Source organism: Pyricularia pennisetigena (genome assembly GCF_004337985.1).
Source record: "Pyricularia pennisetigena strain Br36 chromosome 4 map unlocalized Pyricularia_pennisetigena_Br36_Scf_6, whole genome shotgun sequence".
In the NCBI taxonomy this organism is placed as follows: domain Eukaryota; kingdom Fungi; phylum Ascomycota; class Sordariomycetes; order Magnaporthales; family Pyriculariaceae; genus Pyricularia; species Pyricularia pennisetigena.
Genome location: NW_021940918.1, coordinates 1,720,662 through 1,735,195, shown reverse-complemented (window position 1 = coordinate 1,735,195; position 14,534 = coordinate 1,720,662). Strand labels below are relative to the sequence as shown.

Sequence of the window (14,534 nt, the reverse complement as noted above, 5' to 3'; positions counted from 1 at the left end):
CTAAGAGGGCCAAGATTACCGATTTTCTTTTTTGTCAGTTATATATATATATATATATATATATGATGGATGGCTGTCCCTCACGGCCTCGTCAGGGCGCGCAGCCGCGTGGTGTTAGCCACCGGCGCGCTGCTCTTCCTCCTCCTCGTCGCTAAGATGCGGTCCAAGTCGCTCTTCTTGACCGTTACCGTAGCCGGGCCCGCGAGCCATTCGGCGGTCGCCCAGCCCGTCATCGTCGGCGGCGTCGACGTGGGTTGGTACCCGTCCGGCCAGACGGCGTACAACAACCTCACGGCCGTAGTCGACGGCGACGGGGTGCCCAAATTCACGTTCGACCCGTCAGGCGTGTGGCAGGATGACGGTTACAACTGGTGCAACATGCCTCATGTGCGGGCGCAGGATTACGCGCAACCCTCGACGGATTTTGAGCTGCAGTATGTGGAGATTGTAAGTGACCAACCGACCCGCCCCCACTTGACACTGGGGTACCTCTGCAATTACTGTATCCAGCCCTGTTTGGACTTTGCCCACTTGTACTGATTTAGTCTGCACCTGCAGATTCAACGTCACCACAAGAGGACACCCTACGCCTCGAACGCATTCCCAGTCGAACCCTACAACTGGAATTGCGACGACCAGGGCCTCTTTTTCTACGGCCAATCTTTCCAGCCCAGCTCTTCCCCGCCCGCAAAGGTTTACTGGAAAAACACCATCTCTTCCATAAACCCATTTGTCCCGTCGGGCTGGGTCGGAACGTGCCAGTTCCCGCAGATAACTGCAGGAGGCCTAGATGACTCTTGGAAGCATGGAAAGGATGTCTATGAAGTCTACGGCGAACTCTTGGGTTTCTTGCCCAACAAGGCCGAGGGTGATGGCTGGAGACACAAGGTTCGGTACAGGGTCACGCAAAACGTGATAACAAGCCAAGTTTCCGGGTCCTTGATCGCAGGAGCGTGGGGCGATGATACCACGGTGAACCCGGTGGGCGTCACCATCCAAGCAGCCAACATCGATTCCCTAGAACCGCAGTATCCCTGCCCAGCGGCATCCAACGCATTCAACGACATCCAGTCGCCCAGTAACCGAGCTTGGGCCGACCACCTCACAGCCGCGGCGCCCCTGTACGCGACTCTTGACAGTATCTCGGGTGTTCCGGCAAACGACGCCGGTTTCCACAAGAGCCTAGATCATTACTTCGACAACCTTTCTGCCCGGCAGTGTCACGCCAAGCCGTTTCCGTGCAAGATTGGCGATGAATCACGCTGTGTCACACAAGAACTTGCAGATCAGGTTTACCGCTTCGGACACTGGGAGTATGCCCATATCTATCGCGGCTCCTCGACCTCACTTGACGCTAGTGTGGCGAGTATTGGTGTCTGGATTGCTGAGCTAGCCGCCAATTTGCGGGAGGCTTCCGAGGGAAAAGGCACTGTTCTTATGAGGCACAACGTTGCGCATGATGGCTCATTGAGTAGGGTCTTGTCGGTGCTCCAGCTGGATGAGATGCTGTGGCCGGGTATGGGTTCCGAGATCGTCTTTGAGCTCTGGAGGAAGAAGGCTGACAAATCGTTGTACGTGAGAGCGCTGTTTGGCGGCCGCGCGCTGCGGAGCACCAGTCCAACATTGGGTCTAATGGATATGCTACCGTTGGACACGGTTCTTGCATATTTTGATGGCCTTGTCGGAGTCAATGCTGGCAAGATACTGGCAAAATGTAAAGCATAGACTTCTCTTCCCACGGGCAACCCCTGACAGAGTTTGATAGGCCTCTAGCTGTGAATCGAGAAGTAATGTTTGCTCGTTTCTGTATACCAAATCTTCGTATTTTGGCTTGGTTGTCATGATAAGCCCAGTTCGCTCCTCATGTCTCCCCATCTCCCTTTTCTCGTGGGATCAAGCTCTTGAAGCTTCACGAGCCAGCCCCTGAGTTGTTCAGTCTCGTGCTCACTGAGCTTCCGGCTCTCCAGCTTTGCCAGGGCAATGGTGTACTCGAGGAGCGCTTCGTACAGCCACTTGATATCATCGTAGTCCTCAAGTAGGTCCTTAATATCGTCCAGCTCACGAGTCACGTATGCGACTCGCTCCGGGACATTCAAGTTTGGCGCAATAGCGCTTGAATCGACTGCGTCGAAGAGATTGAGCATCAGGAATTGGTGGTAGTACCACAAAGACTGGTCTTCAGGGCCAACATTCAGTGCCTCTCGAACGAGATTAAGTTCTGCGTATGCATTGTCAGTATCGACTAATTTCCAATTGTTGAGCGACGTAGAAGAATAAAAATTAAAAAAAAAAAAAATCATACCATCTTCCAGAAATTTTTGTCTTGCATCATCATCCGCTTGGCGCTCATCTAACATTCTTGGAATCAGTTTGCTCCTGTTGTGCCACGCCGAGAAGTTGGATAGGTCAACGCGAATCATCTTGGACGTGTATTCAAACTCGGAGGCAACAAGGCTCTCCGGCGACTTCCCGTCTGGACTGAGCGCGGCGCTTTCCAGCTGCGCGACAACATGCCGGCGATAACCCCAGGCATGAAAATTGCGGCGGTCACGCGTCAACATCTTGCCCACGAGACCAAGTTCCTCAGTCCAGATTCCACGAGAAATCGCACGGTCCAAGAGCTCAACGGCCTTTCCGAGGATCCAAAGCCGGTAATTCCAGATCCAGTAGCATTTCGGAAACTCCATCAGCAGGGGTATTGTGAAGGCTAGCTCGGATCTTATCGTATCTTCCCGGGCCTTGATGCCATCATCAACTGTTGTACCACTCAACCCAGTCTTCTGGGGGTCGTGGTATGGCTGGGTCGTGGTCGACGAAGAGAAGGATGAGGCGGCGGATGACAGTGTGGTAGTGTCTGTCGGAGAAGAAGTCGGCAACGCCCTCGAGGGCGACGAGCCAGCCGATGGCGCGGACAATGAGCCACAAATTAGCAAGCGTCTGCGGTCGTTCCATACTGTATAATACTCTGGATTGAGTCGCAGCAGCCGAGATGTAAGCACGAATACTTCAGGAGCAGTGTTGTTGGCCGCGATCTGAGATGGTCCGCCAGATACCCATGTTAGACGTACGTTTGCTGTGCCAGGTTGTGTGTTTGGGCGATGGGTTGATTGTTTGATATACATGCCTCTTTCCGCAATTGATCTTCCAAGTGACGGTATTTTTTGATCTTTTCTATTTCCTGCAGCTTCTGTTCCTCGGTGCGAGGCTTGCTTGTGCGACTTATCCCGTGCTGATGTCGACGCGTATCTTGGAGTTTCAGTCGTCAACGAATCCCCGCTTTTGCTTTCTTGTCTCCAGGTCTGCCGAGAAAGAGACAGACCAGGGCACGTGGAAGAAGGCGCTTAATAGGAGGGAATTGAAGACGTACACTCGCCATGGTGGGCAACGTCGCAAAATTTCCACCGAGCTGAAGTTTGCCTGCCTGCTTTTCTTTAAAGATGGTTGCCCAAAAACCACAAACAGTTCTATAGCGAACAACCGGTGACAGAATTATATCTGTGAATCAGTCGTGTCCGATCTACTTGGCAGGCAGATCCTATCTGGAAGTGACTTCATCCACAACCTAACGCGCCCCGCACCACATGCCAGCTATATCCCAGTCTTCCTTCCCACGTGATAGAGGTAGCCTTGGAGGAGGGGTTGGTATTGTAAAACACAACCAACATTGAACACTCATCCGTGATTAACAGCAAAGTAATTTCCCCCTTATCAACCAGACAGCGTCATCTTCTTGTTTTGATTGGTCACCACTAGCGCAAATAGCAGCTACTCTAGCCCTTGACTCTGCCATATGTTAAAGTAGCTAGCACGACTCCGTCTTTTTCAACTGCCATCTCGTGTTTCCCCTCAAACTTAAACCCTGCCTTCTCCAAGACCCGGCAGCTCCCTGAATTGCCTTCGAACACCTCAGCTTCGAGCCGTAGCAGACTCTCATACTCCTTAAAGGCCCACCCCGCAAAGGCTTGGACAACCTCAGTTGCTATGCCTTTTCCCCAGTGTTCCTCTCCGACCCAATACCCGATTTCCATAGTGCGATGGTATATATCGCTTCGCTTCTTCAAACCAACACCACCCACCAATGTCGAACCATCGGGTGTGCAAATGGCAAAGTCGTAGGGCGAGGCCAGTTCAGATATCCATTTCTTGGCATCTTCGCTGGTGTAAGGTGAAGGGAAAGTATTTCGCATCCACTTGGCTATTAGTGGGTTGTTCGCTGCACGACTGAGTGAGTCGATGTCCTCGTCGCAGTAGCGTCTGATTTGGCAAGTAGTCAAAGTAAGAGTTGGTTTCGGATACATTTTGAAGGTATTCTATGGCTCTTCTTTCTTTTTATTGTTTGCTTTTGGGATAACAATTGAAGAAAGTTGACTCCCTCGTCCATGTTAACTAAAACTGTCATTATCTTTATACCCCTCAGCTATCCCGATTTGGCCTTTATTTTGTGAGTCAATCATATCTGACTAGCCCAAGCTGACATACTACCTCACTTGAGCTGTACCCGCCAACCTATTTCATTTCTCCAGGTCAGCTACCTTACTTATCTCCTAGTGATGATAGTCGTGCCATCTTGTTGGTGTAAGGGCTATTATGATAGCATTGAAGAACTTGAATGTGCCTACCTGCCCTAAAAAAAAAATAAAAAAAAAAATAAAAAAATAAAAAAAAAAATAAAAAAATAAAAAAATAAAAAAAAATAAAAAAAACAACTCCACATGACATCCATCACCTGGAATGTACTTGCCTCTTTTGGGGTTTGACGGTTTCCCACATAAGTTAGGGGTATATATGGCAAGGTTTATTCATAGTGCCTTCCTTTTCAACAGCATGACGGGCTTGTTACGCTTCTCTCCAAATCGCGGCATTGCGTGCTGTCTCTGGATTCTTTGCCTTGCGATTTCCACCAACTGCCCCGACCTTCCCAGGTATCTCCCATCGGCACGATACATTATCCCTATTGACAACAATAGGACTCTTTGGCATTGTCGTTCCTGTTCTTAAGGATTCCATTAGGCTCCCTCCCTTTCCGCCTTCCTGCAAACAACCCTAATACTACAGCCCTTGTTTTCCCTAGAAAACGTTCCTGTCAGTATTTGTTAGCATTTCATCAGCTACTTATCGCACCCAGGAGCGCCTCCATCCAGACAAGTTAGGTAAGATATCATTCAGGCGAGGGTAGTCGATCATATCAAGGCAGCACACCTTGAAGTATTCTTCTTGCTGTATCTCTTGACTTCTTCTACCGCTTGCCTTTTGTCACTCGTTGCATAATCTTCAAGGCCAGCCGATCCATGCTGGCGTCAACCCCAAAGTGTACAACCGCTAAGCACACACCCAGCGATGAAACTCGAACAACCACGCCATCTGGCCCGGTGCCCAACACGCCGCTCATGCAGCAGTCCGGAAGCTCTAAAGCGACTGGTCCCTCGGTCTTTCCAATCAACGCCGCGTGATTCCGGATATGGCTCCGAAGTCAATCTTACACCGTCGACCTGCAGCGAACAGCTGGCTACAGTACCCAGGCCTTCCCTCCTATTGCTTGACTTGTCAGACTTATACGATGGTTCCGGGTCACTTAACAGCGACGACCATGATGATATGGACTTTTCCGAGGATGAAGATGAGGAGATCGACATGTTTTCGGATCCGGAGCCTCCTGAGGTCCCAAAGCCACCGGCATTCAAGAAGTCTGCAACCTTGCCTCGGGCTTCAACACGCGCTCGCACCCGCCCGTCTCTTCTAGGCACATTCTCAATGGATCAAAACTCACTTAACTTGAGTCGCAACTCTGACACTACTGTCCCTCGAGCCTCGGCGAGAACCTCTCCTCGGCACGCTGATCGCTTCGTGCCCAGCAGAAATCAATCCACTCCTACATCTGAGAAATTCAAAACCACCAAAAGTCTTCTGCAACTGTCGCCGACCGAGAAGCTGCTCCGCCACGAGCGCGCCACCCCCGATGCTTTTTGCTTTGTCCCTCGTCGGACCGCTCCTATGGCGCATGAATTCCGCTCCATCTCTGCGTCTGGGACTCGAGCCGCAGCCAGAACAGGCGCTAGGACTGTCTTAGGCTCTATCACCCCAGCCAGCAGCGATATCAACATCCAGAATAATCGTCAAGTCAGCCAAGGCTCTGTCTGGACGGTTAGTGGCATCGCCCCAGATTCCCCAACTGGCGCTGCCAGCCTTGCCATTGACGATGGCCGGGGTCATCTCGCACAGAGCGGGACGACTGCCCGCTTGTTCACCACTACATTTTCTACAATCAGGCCCAAACCGGAGGAGGAGCTTGAGAAGCATGAAGGAAGGCTGGCTGCTGCTCTAGAGATTGATCGCGCTCTGCGTGTTCTCGATTTCGAACCGCTAAACAGACCAACGGCATCCAGATGCCACACTGCAGCAGTTAAGCGCAAGGCCCTGCAAAACAAGACATATTGGAACGGAACCCAGTGGATAAATAACGCAAAACTCCTCAGTAAGCCAATGATATCCTAATGAATACACTGTATGCTAAGCCTGCGACTTAGTCAAGGGCCAACCACTGCAATTGTCTATCCACTAACATGCCGCAGGCTCAACAACAGTCGATAACAGCACCAGAATATTGCCTGTTTCGCCCTTCAAGTATGCAGAATCTCTAAAAATAAAAGCTCTATAGATAGACTGCTAACTCAAACTCCAGAGTTCTTGATGCCCCTCGCCTTCGTGACGACTTTTACTGCTCGGTTCTGGCCTACTCATACAACGCCCATACCCTCGCTGTAGGGCTTGGCGGCTTTCTTTACAGCTGGTCAGAGGGCACTGGAGTCCGCCTCCTGGATGATGGACCTCGTGATGCGAGTTGGATCACATCAATCGCATTCTCGTCAACCAACGGAGGAAAAGATATTCTGGCATACGGAAGATCTAACAAAGTCCTTTCCCTCATATCCCTTCGCGAAGGCAAGCCTCGCATCCAACTGCCTAGGCCTTACCCGATTGCATGCATTAGCTAGAAGCCAGTGTGCACAAGGCGCGCCTCCAGAAACCCCAACAATCCTGGTGTTCAGGTCGATACTGAGGATCTCCTTGTCGGAGACGAAGCCGGGAATATTTACTACTACATTGTGGAATGGCCGGCAGACTGGGAGGTGGCAAGAGACAACTGGAAGGGAGAGGCCCGGTGGGTGCATATGATCAGCGTCCATCTGCAGCAGATATGTGGACTTTCTTGGTCCATATCGGGCAGCATGTTTGCCTCAGGTGGCAATGATAACATGTGCTGTCTATTTGACACAGCGAAGGTGCTCGAATCGGCACCTGACCCCATGGTTCTGGGTAGGGAGGGCAGGATGGTGGACGTTACCGACCCGAGTTTCAGCCTCGAAGATCTCGAGCTCCCTGACGACTCCGACGACGAGGAAGACGACCTCGCGGCACGCCACCCGCTGATTGCCAACCGCCTACGGCTGGACTCGGCCAAACAGCGCTGGGCTCACGGCGCCGCCGTCAAGGCGATTGCATTTTGCCCGTGGCAAGAGGGCCTTGTGGCCACGGGCGGTGGCTCTAACGACAAGTGCATACACTTTTTCCACACTACGTCCGGTGCAGCACTGGCCACAATAGCTGTGGCTTCTCAAGTAACTAGTCTGATTTGGAGCACAACACGGAGAGAAATTGCGGCTACTTTTGGTTACGCTCAGCCCGAACACCCTTTTCGCATTGCAATTTTCTCTTGGCCTTCTTGCAAACAGGTTGCTGCAATCCCATGGGAAGGCGAACATCGGGCCTTGTATGCGATTCCATACCCAAGGGAACCGCTTGCGAGTCCTTCATCCGGAAAAGGTCGTGAGACTGCGACAAGGCCCTCGGTATCAAGTGGGGACGGTCCCAATGGGGGAAAGGACGGATGCATAGTCGTTGCAGCCAGCGATGAGAGTGTGAAGTTCTACGAAGTATGGCCAGCCGATAAACGACCCACTACTGGAGGAGTCGGCATGCTCGGGGGCAGTGATATTCTCGAGTCGCTCGAGGGCATCACAAAGGAGGGTGATGTTATCCGTTGAGAAAGTTGCTTGAGAAAAGCCCCAAGGGCAAGAGCCGCGAGACATTCACAGTATTTTAGAATGTGCAATTGCTCAAGGAAGATGAGCGGGGTTTCTGTAATAGGTGGCGGCCTTGGACAGATGGTGGCTATCAGCACAGTTTGATGGTTTATCATAAGTTTCTATGGGTTTGGATTGCATATTCATGGCTTTATAGTGGCTTGTTTTCTTTGCTTGTTCTCAAAACAAAGTAGCGGACAAGAGAACCGAAGACAACCAAACTGACCATACTACATCGCGCGCTTGGTCTGGTAGCGCATCAGCTGGAATAAGATTTGATAAAAGGTGCAAGAACTGGATGGGACTCGGGCTTTTGCAAAAGATAAACAATACAAACCCAATAGCTGAATACAATCTGAATTCTTTAATGAACAATTTTCAAGTCAAGAGGCCCCGTGGTCTGTCCAAGCCGTCCAACTGCTACCACCGTTGGTTATTGTATTGGAATAGCGGACACAATGCGTTGAATACCCCCTACTCAAAAGACTCGAAGCATAGTTGTGAGGATTAAGGGATTGTGTCGTAAATATAAAACCCTGGATCCAGTCCAAATATAGGCTTTCTTTCGCATTACTAGTAGGTAAATATTTATCATGATACATTTTGGGGACAGCAGACTCAGTCCAATCTGGTCTGTCCCTCATCCCATGTCTCCTGCACAATGGACCAGTAGCGATCCTCGTCGGTGCGCATGTGAGCAACGTGGGGGCTGCCGACAAACTTCTCCAACCTCACAGGCAGACCCATCTGCTTCGCCTGGGCGGCATGCCTCTCGACGTCGCGGGATGCAATGAACTCGTCGACGTCGCTATAAATGTAGGCCCTGGCCCTCTCGCCGTCGCCCTTGACGGACCTGTCGTTGTGGGCGGCGGCGTTGCGGGCCAGGGAGGGGCCCCGCCTCCGGCCCCAAGGGGAGACGTAAAAGGCGAGGTAGTAGCAGACGATGAAGGCGTGGAACACGGGCGCCAGCAGCAATCGCGTCCAAAAGGGCAGGCCGACATTGAGCACGGCCAGGGTGCGCCGGTACGAGAACTGGCCCGGGCACGAGTCCATGATCATGACGTGCGGCGGGAGCACGTGCCGCCGGTACAGGTTGGCCAGCATGCCGGACCCGCCGTTGGAGAAGGCGTGGACGAGGAGCTCGGTCCTGTCGCCCGACAGCTGCGCGGCCTTGAGCGCGGCGATGGCGGGCCTCAGGGCGCGCGCGGCCAGTAGGGGGAGGAAGTGGTGGTAGATGCGGTCCTTGACGAGCAGGAGCTGGGACCTCGGGAACAGTGCCCGGTGCCCGATTATGTACTTGGCCAGGTGTACGTCGCGCGCGTCCATCCAGCCAAAGACCATGATCAGCTTGGGGTGGCCGGCCGACGGCGAGGCGCCGACACCAGTGGTGGATGGAGGCTGATAGAGGTACACCTTTTCAGATAGCTTGGACATAAAAGCCAATGGCCCCTGGTAGGAACCAGGAGGCGTTGTTAACGAAGAATTCATGACTAGTAAAATACAGTATTTATTGTTTTTATTTTTATTTTTATTTTTATTTTTATTTTTAAATGTGTTAGGGGGAACTTGAATGGTAATCGGACCACGATCCAATGCTGACGACTTTATCGTTCAAAACTTGGCACGCGTTGTCTTTGGTCTTTTATTATTTGAGTTTCAAAAGGAGCCGAGGCTCAAGAATACTGCCCCTTGGCATAAGCATACTTACTCCAGGCAACCGACAGAAAAAGACCGAGCTAATGCTGTACGTATCATGGGATCGTCATGTGAGCTGGACAATCAGTATAGAAAATGAAAGAAGAAACAAAAATCTAGTGATAGCATTGAGTCAGTGGCGGCATAGAACAGCATTAAGAATCAACATAGGAATGGTTAGTATAATCGAATAATCACAACAATTTCAAGATGTCAAGTGTTACAAGGTAACCATTGTTCCTACACTCGATGGCGCAATTCTAATTCTAGCACACGTACGTATTAGCAGTAGTATAGACTGGCAGACCTAGAAGCACGAGCCGGGCGAAGAAGGGTCAACCAAACATTTCTCGCTTATCTTATCGGACCCATGGGCGAAATCGCAGATTTGGTGGGGGAAATTTTGCATCAACGCATTACCATGGATCGACCCATGCTTGATAATTTTGCCCCGCCAAATTATTATTCCAAGACAGCAAGTCTCGAATTGCGCCGGGTGTGATTTTGTTACGAAAACCACCTTCATTTTTGTTTTCATACTGCAGATCATCTCTTCAAAATGGCTTCAGGTTCAAATTCCCAATCTCCAGGTATTTGCACAAAACCCAGCACCCCTGATTTCAGATCCCAATCACATTTACCTAGCGCAACAAACAACTAACAAACGGGGCCCGCGTAAAAAAAAAAAATCTCTAGATGAATGCCAAAACGCATTCGAACGAGGCGTCGCCCTCTCGCTGCATCTGTGGGAGGACATGACGTTTGCCGTGCAGAACAACATGGGCGGCGGCGACTCAGCCGACAAGCGCGACTGGACCGCCGGCGCCGTGGCCGAGCTGTTCCCCACCATCCCCGACGTCGTCAAGTTCAACAACGCCCAGGTCTCGTCCTCGGCGCCCGCCAAGTCACCCTTCCCAACCCCGGACGACCTCGTCTCGGACGTTGAGGAGCGCCTGCTTGACATCATGATGGAGGAGTTCGAGACGGCAGTGCAGGACGACACGGCGTACGACGTGGCGGAGCAGATCGTGCAGCTGTGGACGCAGTGCTGCAAGGGTTCGGTCGCAGAGGTGGACAAGCTCGCCGAGAGGTGGCAGGCCAAAAAGGACAAGGCTGTCGTGTTCAAGAAGGTTGAGGATGCCGACCAGGACACGGATTGGGATGATACGGATGGAGACGACGATGACGATGACGATGAGGACGAAGCACCTGCACTCGTGGAGAAGCGGGAGAAACCGCCCCCAGAAGTCGATGAGGATGGTTTCACCAAGGTCACAAGGAAAAAGTGATTTGAGATTCCCTGAATTTCAAGTTAAAACGGGTCCAGCAGGAAGGGTTAGAGAGTGAGTGTTGTTGCCATGCTTAACCTCCAGAGTTCTCTGTCTTGGCAGCAGAGCACTCTACATGACCATTCATACCCGACTGGTGCGCACAGCCGACAACGTGCAAGCAAACGAAATATCCCAATAAATACGATGCTCAACAAAATTACGAAGCCCCGTACAACGCCAAATAACCAGACAAGACCCTCAGTCCGCGCCTGAATACGGCCCCCTTGGGAAAATCACTCCCAGTCCTCTTCATCGCTCTCGTCAGCCTTCTTCGGGTCCTTGGGGCTGTTCGGAGCCTGACTGGGAACGCCTGATGCTGCACCGACAACGTCGTAGCTGGCTTCGCTGTCTGCCTGCGATTTGACGTCGAGCTCGTTTGACTTTCGGCCGTCGCCCGGGGTCTTGGACTTGGTGGCGGGTTGTGTGGGCTGGGGCGGTACGTTGATGGTGGTCGACGAACTGGTTGAGCCCGGACGCTCGGTTTTGGTAGCATCGGTGGCTGTTGTCTTGGTTTGAACGGCGGGGGTTTCCTCGTCGTCCGAGTCTTCATCCCAGCCAACTTCCTCTTCGGTGGATGCGGCTGTGCAACGGTATTTATGTTCAGTACATATATCACGGACCCGAATGTCATGGTGGGAGCATTAGCATGATCCAACGTACCCTTGAGCAGATCCCGGCGCCTCGCCTCTGCAGTCTCAATACTGTGCCGAAGGAAATAATATCTCTTCCAGAAATCCGGGTACGGAATTTCGTCTGGCACAAGCTTCTCCATCGTAGTCCTCAGCTCAGGGTACTTCTTCAGATCGGCGCTGATGTCTTCAGTCTTCTTGTCAATGTCAAATTTCTCCGACCAAGCCGTATACTCTTCTCCAGCAGGATCCTTGGAGAAGCTTTCTGGGTTCGTGTGGATGACATGCAGCTGGGCATCAAATCGCGAAGTGTGAATGACCCGTTTGCCCTGAGCATCCTTGCTCTCGAACAAAACCGCCCCAGTTCCCTGGCTGTTGCTCTCTGAAGCGGTAGGTGGTGCAATGCTGATTGACTCGCGCAGGAAATCACGTATGTTGGTGCCAAACTTGAGGAGGGCCTCGTCGGCAGCGTCTTCGGCTTTTTGAATGTCCTTGAGGCGTTGGGCGGCGGCGATCTTGAGGCGGGAGAGGACCGTCTCCGACTCTTTGAGGGCCTCATCTGTGGTCAGCTCGCGCGTAGTCCCCGAGGCGCCCGCATCCGTCGCGGTATTTTCCGGGGTCGCGGTTGCGAGGGACAAAGAGCGGGTTCGGTTGATTATGGTATCACGAAGACTGGAGAAACCGGTTGTGGCATCCTGGCCCACGGCAGAGAGCTCGTGCGAGGCTTGGTTGTAGACAGAACCGCCCTAAGAGGATTATTTGTCAGACTCATGTTATGATGGTTGTCATCCTTAAGATACCAAACGTCCGCCTCTCGCGTGAGCGAGGGTGGCATGCAAAAGGTCTTTCGAACCTGCTTGGCTACGGCACCGATGAAACCGCCGATGCGGGCACCCCAGGGGCTGGCCGAGAAAGCGCGGTAGGCGTCCTGGACATCGGCGGTCAGGGTGTTGGGATCCTCAGGCTGCTTGCCCTTGTCATTGGCGGCTTGCTTGCCGTCGTTCTTGAGCGTCTCCTCCGTAATGTGATCGTAAGCGAGATCCATGGCGACAATGCAATGTATTTGTATATGTCTGGCCGGAGATTTGACTTGTGTAACAGAATGGGTCGCCTGAGGGCTTCGGTAGGATGGTGATCTGTCTGGTCCGATCAGAATAGGCGGTGCTCGATTTGACAGTGAACAGCTCAATTCTCCGACCGCTAGAAACTTTTTTTTTACTCCTCAAACTCCGGGACGAAAAGTTGCATTATTTGCAGTGCGGCAAGCGACAAGACGGCTTTTCGATATGTGCGCCTTCTGGATAGCGGCATAGGCTGATTGAGGGAAGACGTTGAGGTCATTCGTCGGGTTGGTCCCGCCCGTCGTCGTCCATCTGCCAAAAATGCGGGGCATGCCAAGACGAAGCCGTGCAGACCACCAGTTGGAGAAGCCAGCGCTTTGGAGAGCTGCAAAAAAAAAAAAAAAAGTTTATAAATGGACTTCCTATTCTCATTGCTTATCTACGAGAGTCTATCGAGTTTGCCTGTTTTTCAGATAACCTTCGAAGGATATTACCTATGAATCTCTGCAGCACTGCGCTTTCGTTGGGGCGTCAAAACAAAAAGGTGCGCGCCTTGGACATGGCCGAGTACAGTACAGACGCTCTTTCTTTTCTCATGCAACTAATTCAGGCTGGGCCGGACCCTGAACCCGCTTTTTTTTTTCAGACAATGAATTAGATATCCGTATAGTCAGTACGCGTTTTAGAGTCAACTGCCTGTCGCTTCAAAAGTCAATGACAAGCACACAAATTGAAATTCACAGTCCCCGTGCAGCCTTTCTATTGCTCCTTTCTTATCTCTTGTCCTTATGCTTCATTTAATGTGCATCTACCCACATTGGGAATAGACGCCGGTGATAACCGAACCCAGATGCCAACGCGTGAGGCGCATATGGGAAAGGATGGCCAAGCATGTAGAATGATTGAAGAAACAAAATCCCGACTGGGATTTGAAAGCTGAGAAACAATGGTGGGTGCTGGGAACAAACCTAATCTACGATCTGTGGGTGAGTACCTACATGCGTATACTCCATATCTAAGACTATGTATTATGGACCTATTTCTTGCTATCCATTACTCTTTTTTTTCCCCCTCCCTTTCTACGTTTGTTCAAGCGAAAGCACCAAGTTGATATTCAGTGCCAGGAAATTCCAGACAAGGAAACCTACGACAAGCGCTCTAACTGAAGAGGAAGAGGAGTCAAGTCCATACTCGCAGAACACCCAGACTTTATTGACCAGGGTCAGCGCCACATATTTCCCTGCAAATGTAGATGAGGCAGCAGGAAGTAGGACTGCGGCGAGTGCATGCCAGCTTTCAAAGAGAGGATGTTGATGGTAGCGCATACGAAGAGTAAGTCAAGATATTCAGTTTCGATGTCAAGTATGCAATTGAAATTGGTTCTCGTGCAGTTTCGAGTTCTAGTAGCCCTGTTGTACCAGCAAAAAGAACCATGACTTGCAGGCCGCCCCCGATAAGGAGAATAAAAAGCGGCCAAGACAAATTCGGCTGTTGAGAGGTTGGGCTAAATAATTGGTTACGGACAAGACAGGCCAAGCAAATGTCTATCCACACTGTACATGTCTTGATGTAGGGATGCACTGGGCTTAGTAGTATGGGGGTGGCGGGACCCTGATTGCTTTGCTCGGTGGTTGCGGATTTAGGGATATTCACCGAACGGACGAATATCTGCCCGGGATAGGCGGGGCCTATATGCACCGAACTAGCTTTTGAAGGAAAACCAACCTTGGGCTAGCC

General features: G+C 51.5%; 6 protein-coding genes across 6 annotated transcripts; 3 read left to right on the top strand and 3 right to left on the bottom strand.

The window, feature by feature from the left end:
- Positions 1 to 69: 69 nt before the first annotated feature.
- PpBr36_06119 (uncharacterized protein) lies at positions 70 to 1,725 on the top strand (the record flags this gene model as incomplete). Its single annotated transcript, XM_029893266.1, has 2 exons — positions 70 to 447; positions 559 to 1,725. The coding sequence occupies 2 exons, from the start codon at positions 70 to 72 to the stop codon at positions 1,723 to 1,725; spliced, it is 1,545 nt and encodes a 514-aa protein (XP_029746553.1).
- Positions 1,726 to 1,838: 113 nt separating this feature from the next.
- Positions 1,839 to 4,298, bottom strand: PpBr36_06118 (uncharacterized protein; the record flags this gene model as incomplete). Its single annotated transcript, XM_029893265.1, has 3 exons — positions 1,839 to 2,218; positions 2,303 to 3,032; positions 4,077 to 4,298. The coding sequence occupies 3 exons, from the start codon at positions 4,296 to 4,298 to the stop codon at positions 1,839 to 1,841; spliced, it is 1,332 nt and encodes a 443-aa protein (XP_029746552.1).
- Positions 4,299 to 5,337: 1,039 nt separating this feature from the next.
- On the top strand, positions 5,338 to 8,042 carry PpBr36_06117 (uncharacterized protein; the record flags this gene model as incomplete). Its single annotated transcript, XM_029893264.1, has 4 exons — positions 5,338 to 6,472; positions 6,570 to 6,621; positions 6,680 to 6,911; positions 6,993 to 8,042. 4 exons carry the CDS (start codon positions 5,338 to 5,340, stop codon positions 8,040 to 8,042), a joined length of 2,469 nt encoding a protein of 822 aa, XP_029746550.1.
- Positions 8,043 to 8,699: 657 nt separating this feature from the next.
- Positions 8,700 to 9,569, bottom strand: PpBr36_06116 (uncharacterized protein; the record flags this gene model as incomplete). Its single annotated transcript, XM_029893263.1, has 1 exon — positions 8,700 to 9,569. One exon carries the CDS (start codon positions 9,567 to 9,569, stop codon positions 8,700 to 8,702), a length of 870 nt encoding a protein of 289 aa, XP_029746549.1.
- Positions 9,570 to 10,335: 766 nt separating this feature from the next.
- Positions 10,336 to 11,065, top strand: PpBr36_06115 (uncharacterized protein; the record flags this gene model as incomplete). The annotated part of the gene is made up of 2 exons (XM_029893262.1): positions 10,336 to 10,366; positions 10,473 to 11,065. 2 exons carry the CDS (start codon positions 10,336 to 10,338, stop codon positions 11,063 to 11,065), a joined length of 624 nt encoding a protein of 207 aa, XP_029746489.1.
- Positions 10,682 to 12,781, bottom strand: PpBr36_06114 (uncharacterized protein; the record flags this gene model as incomplete). The annotated part of the gene is made up of 4 exons (XM_029893261.1): positions 10,682 to 10,985; positions 11,345 to 11,687; positions 11,768 to 12,482; positions 12,590 to 12,781. The coding sequence occupies 4 exons, from the start codon at positions 12,779 to 12,781 to the stop codon at positions 10,682 to 10,684; spliced, it is 1,554 nt and encodes a 517-aa protein (XP_029746551.1).
- Between the last annotated feature and the right edge of the window lie 1,753 nt (positions 12,782 to 14,534).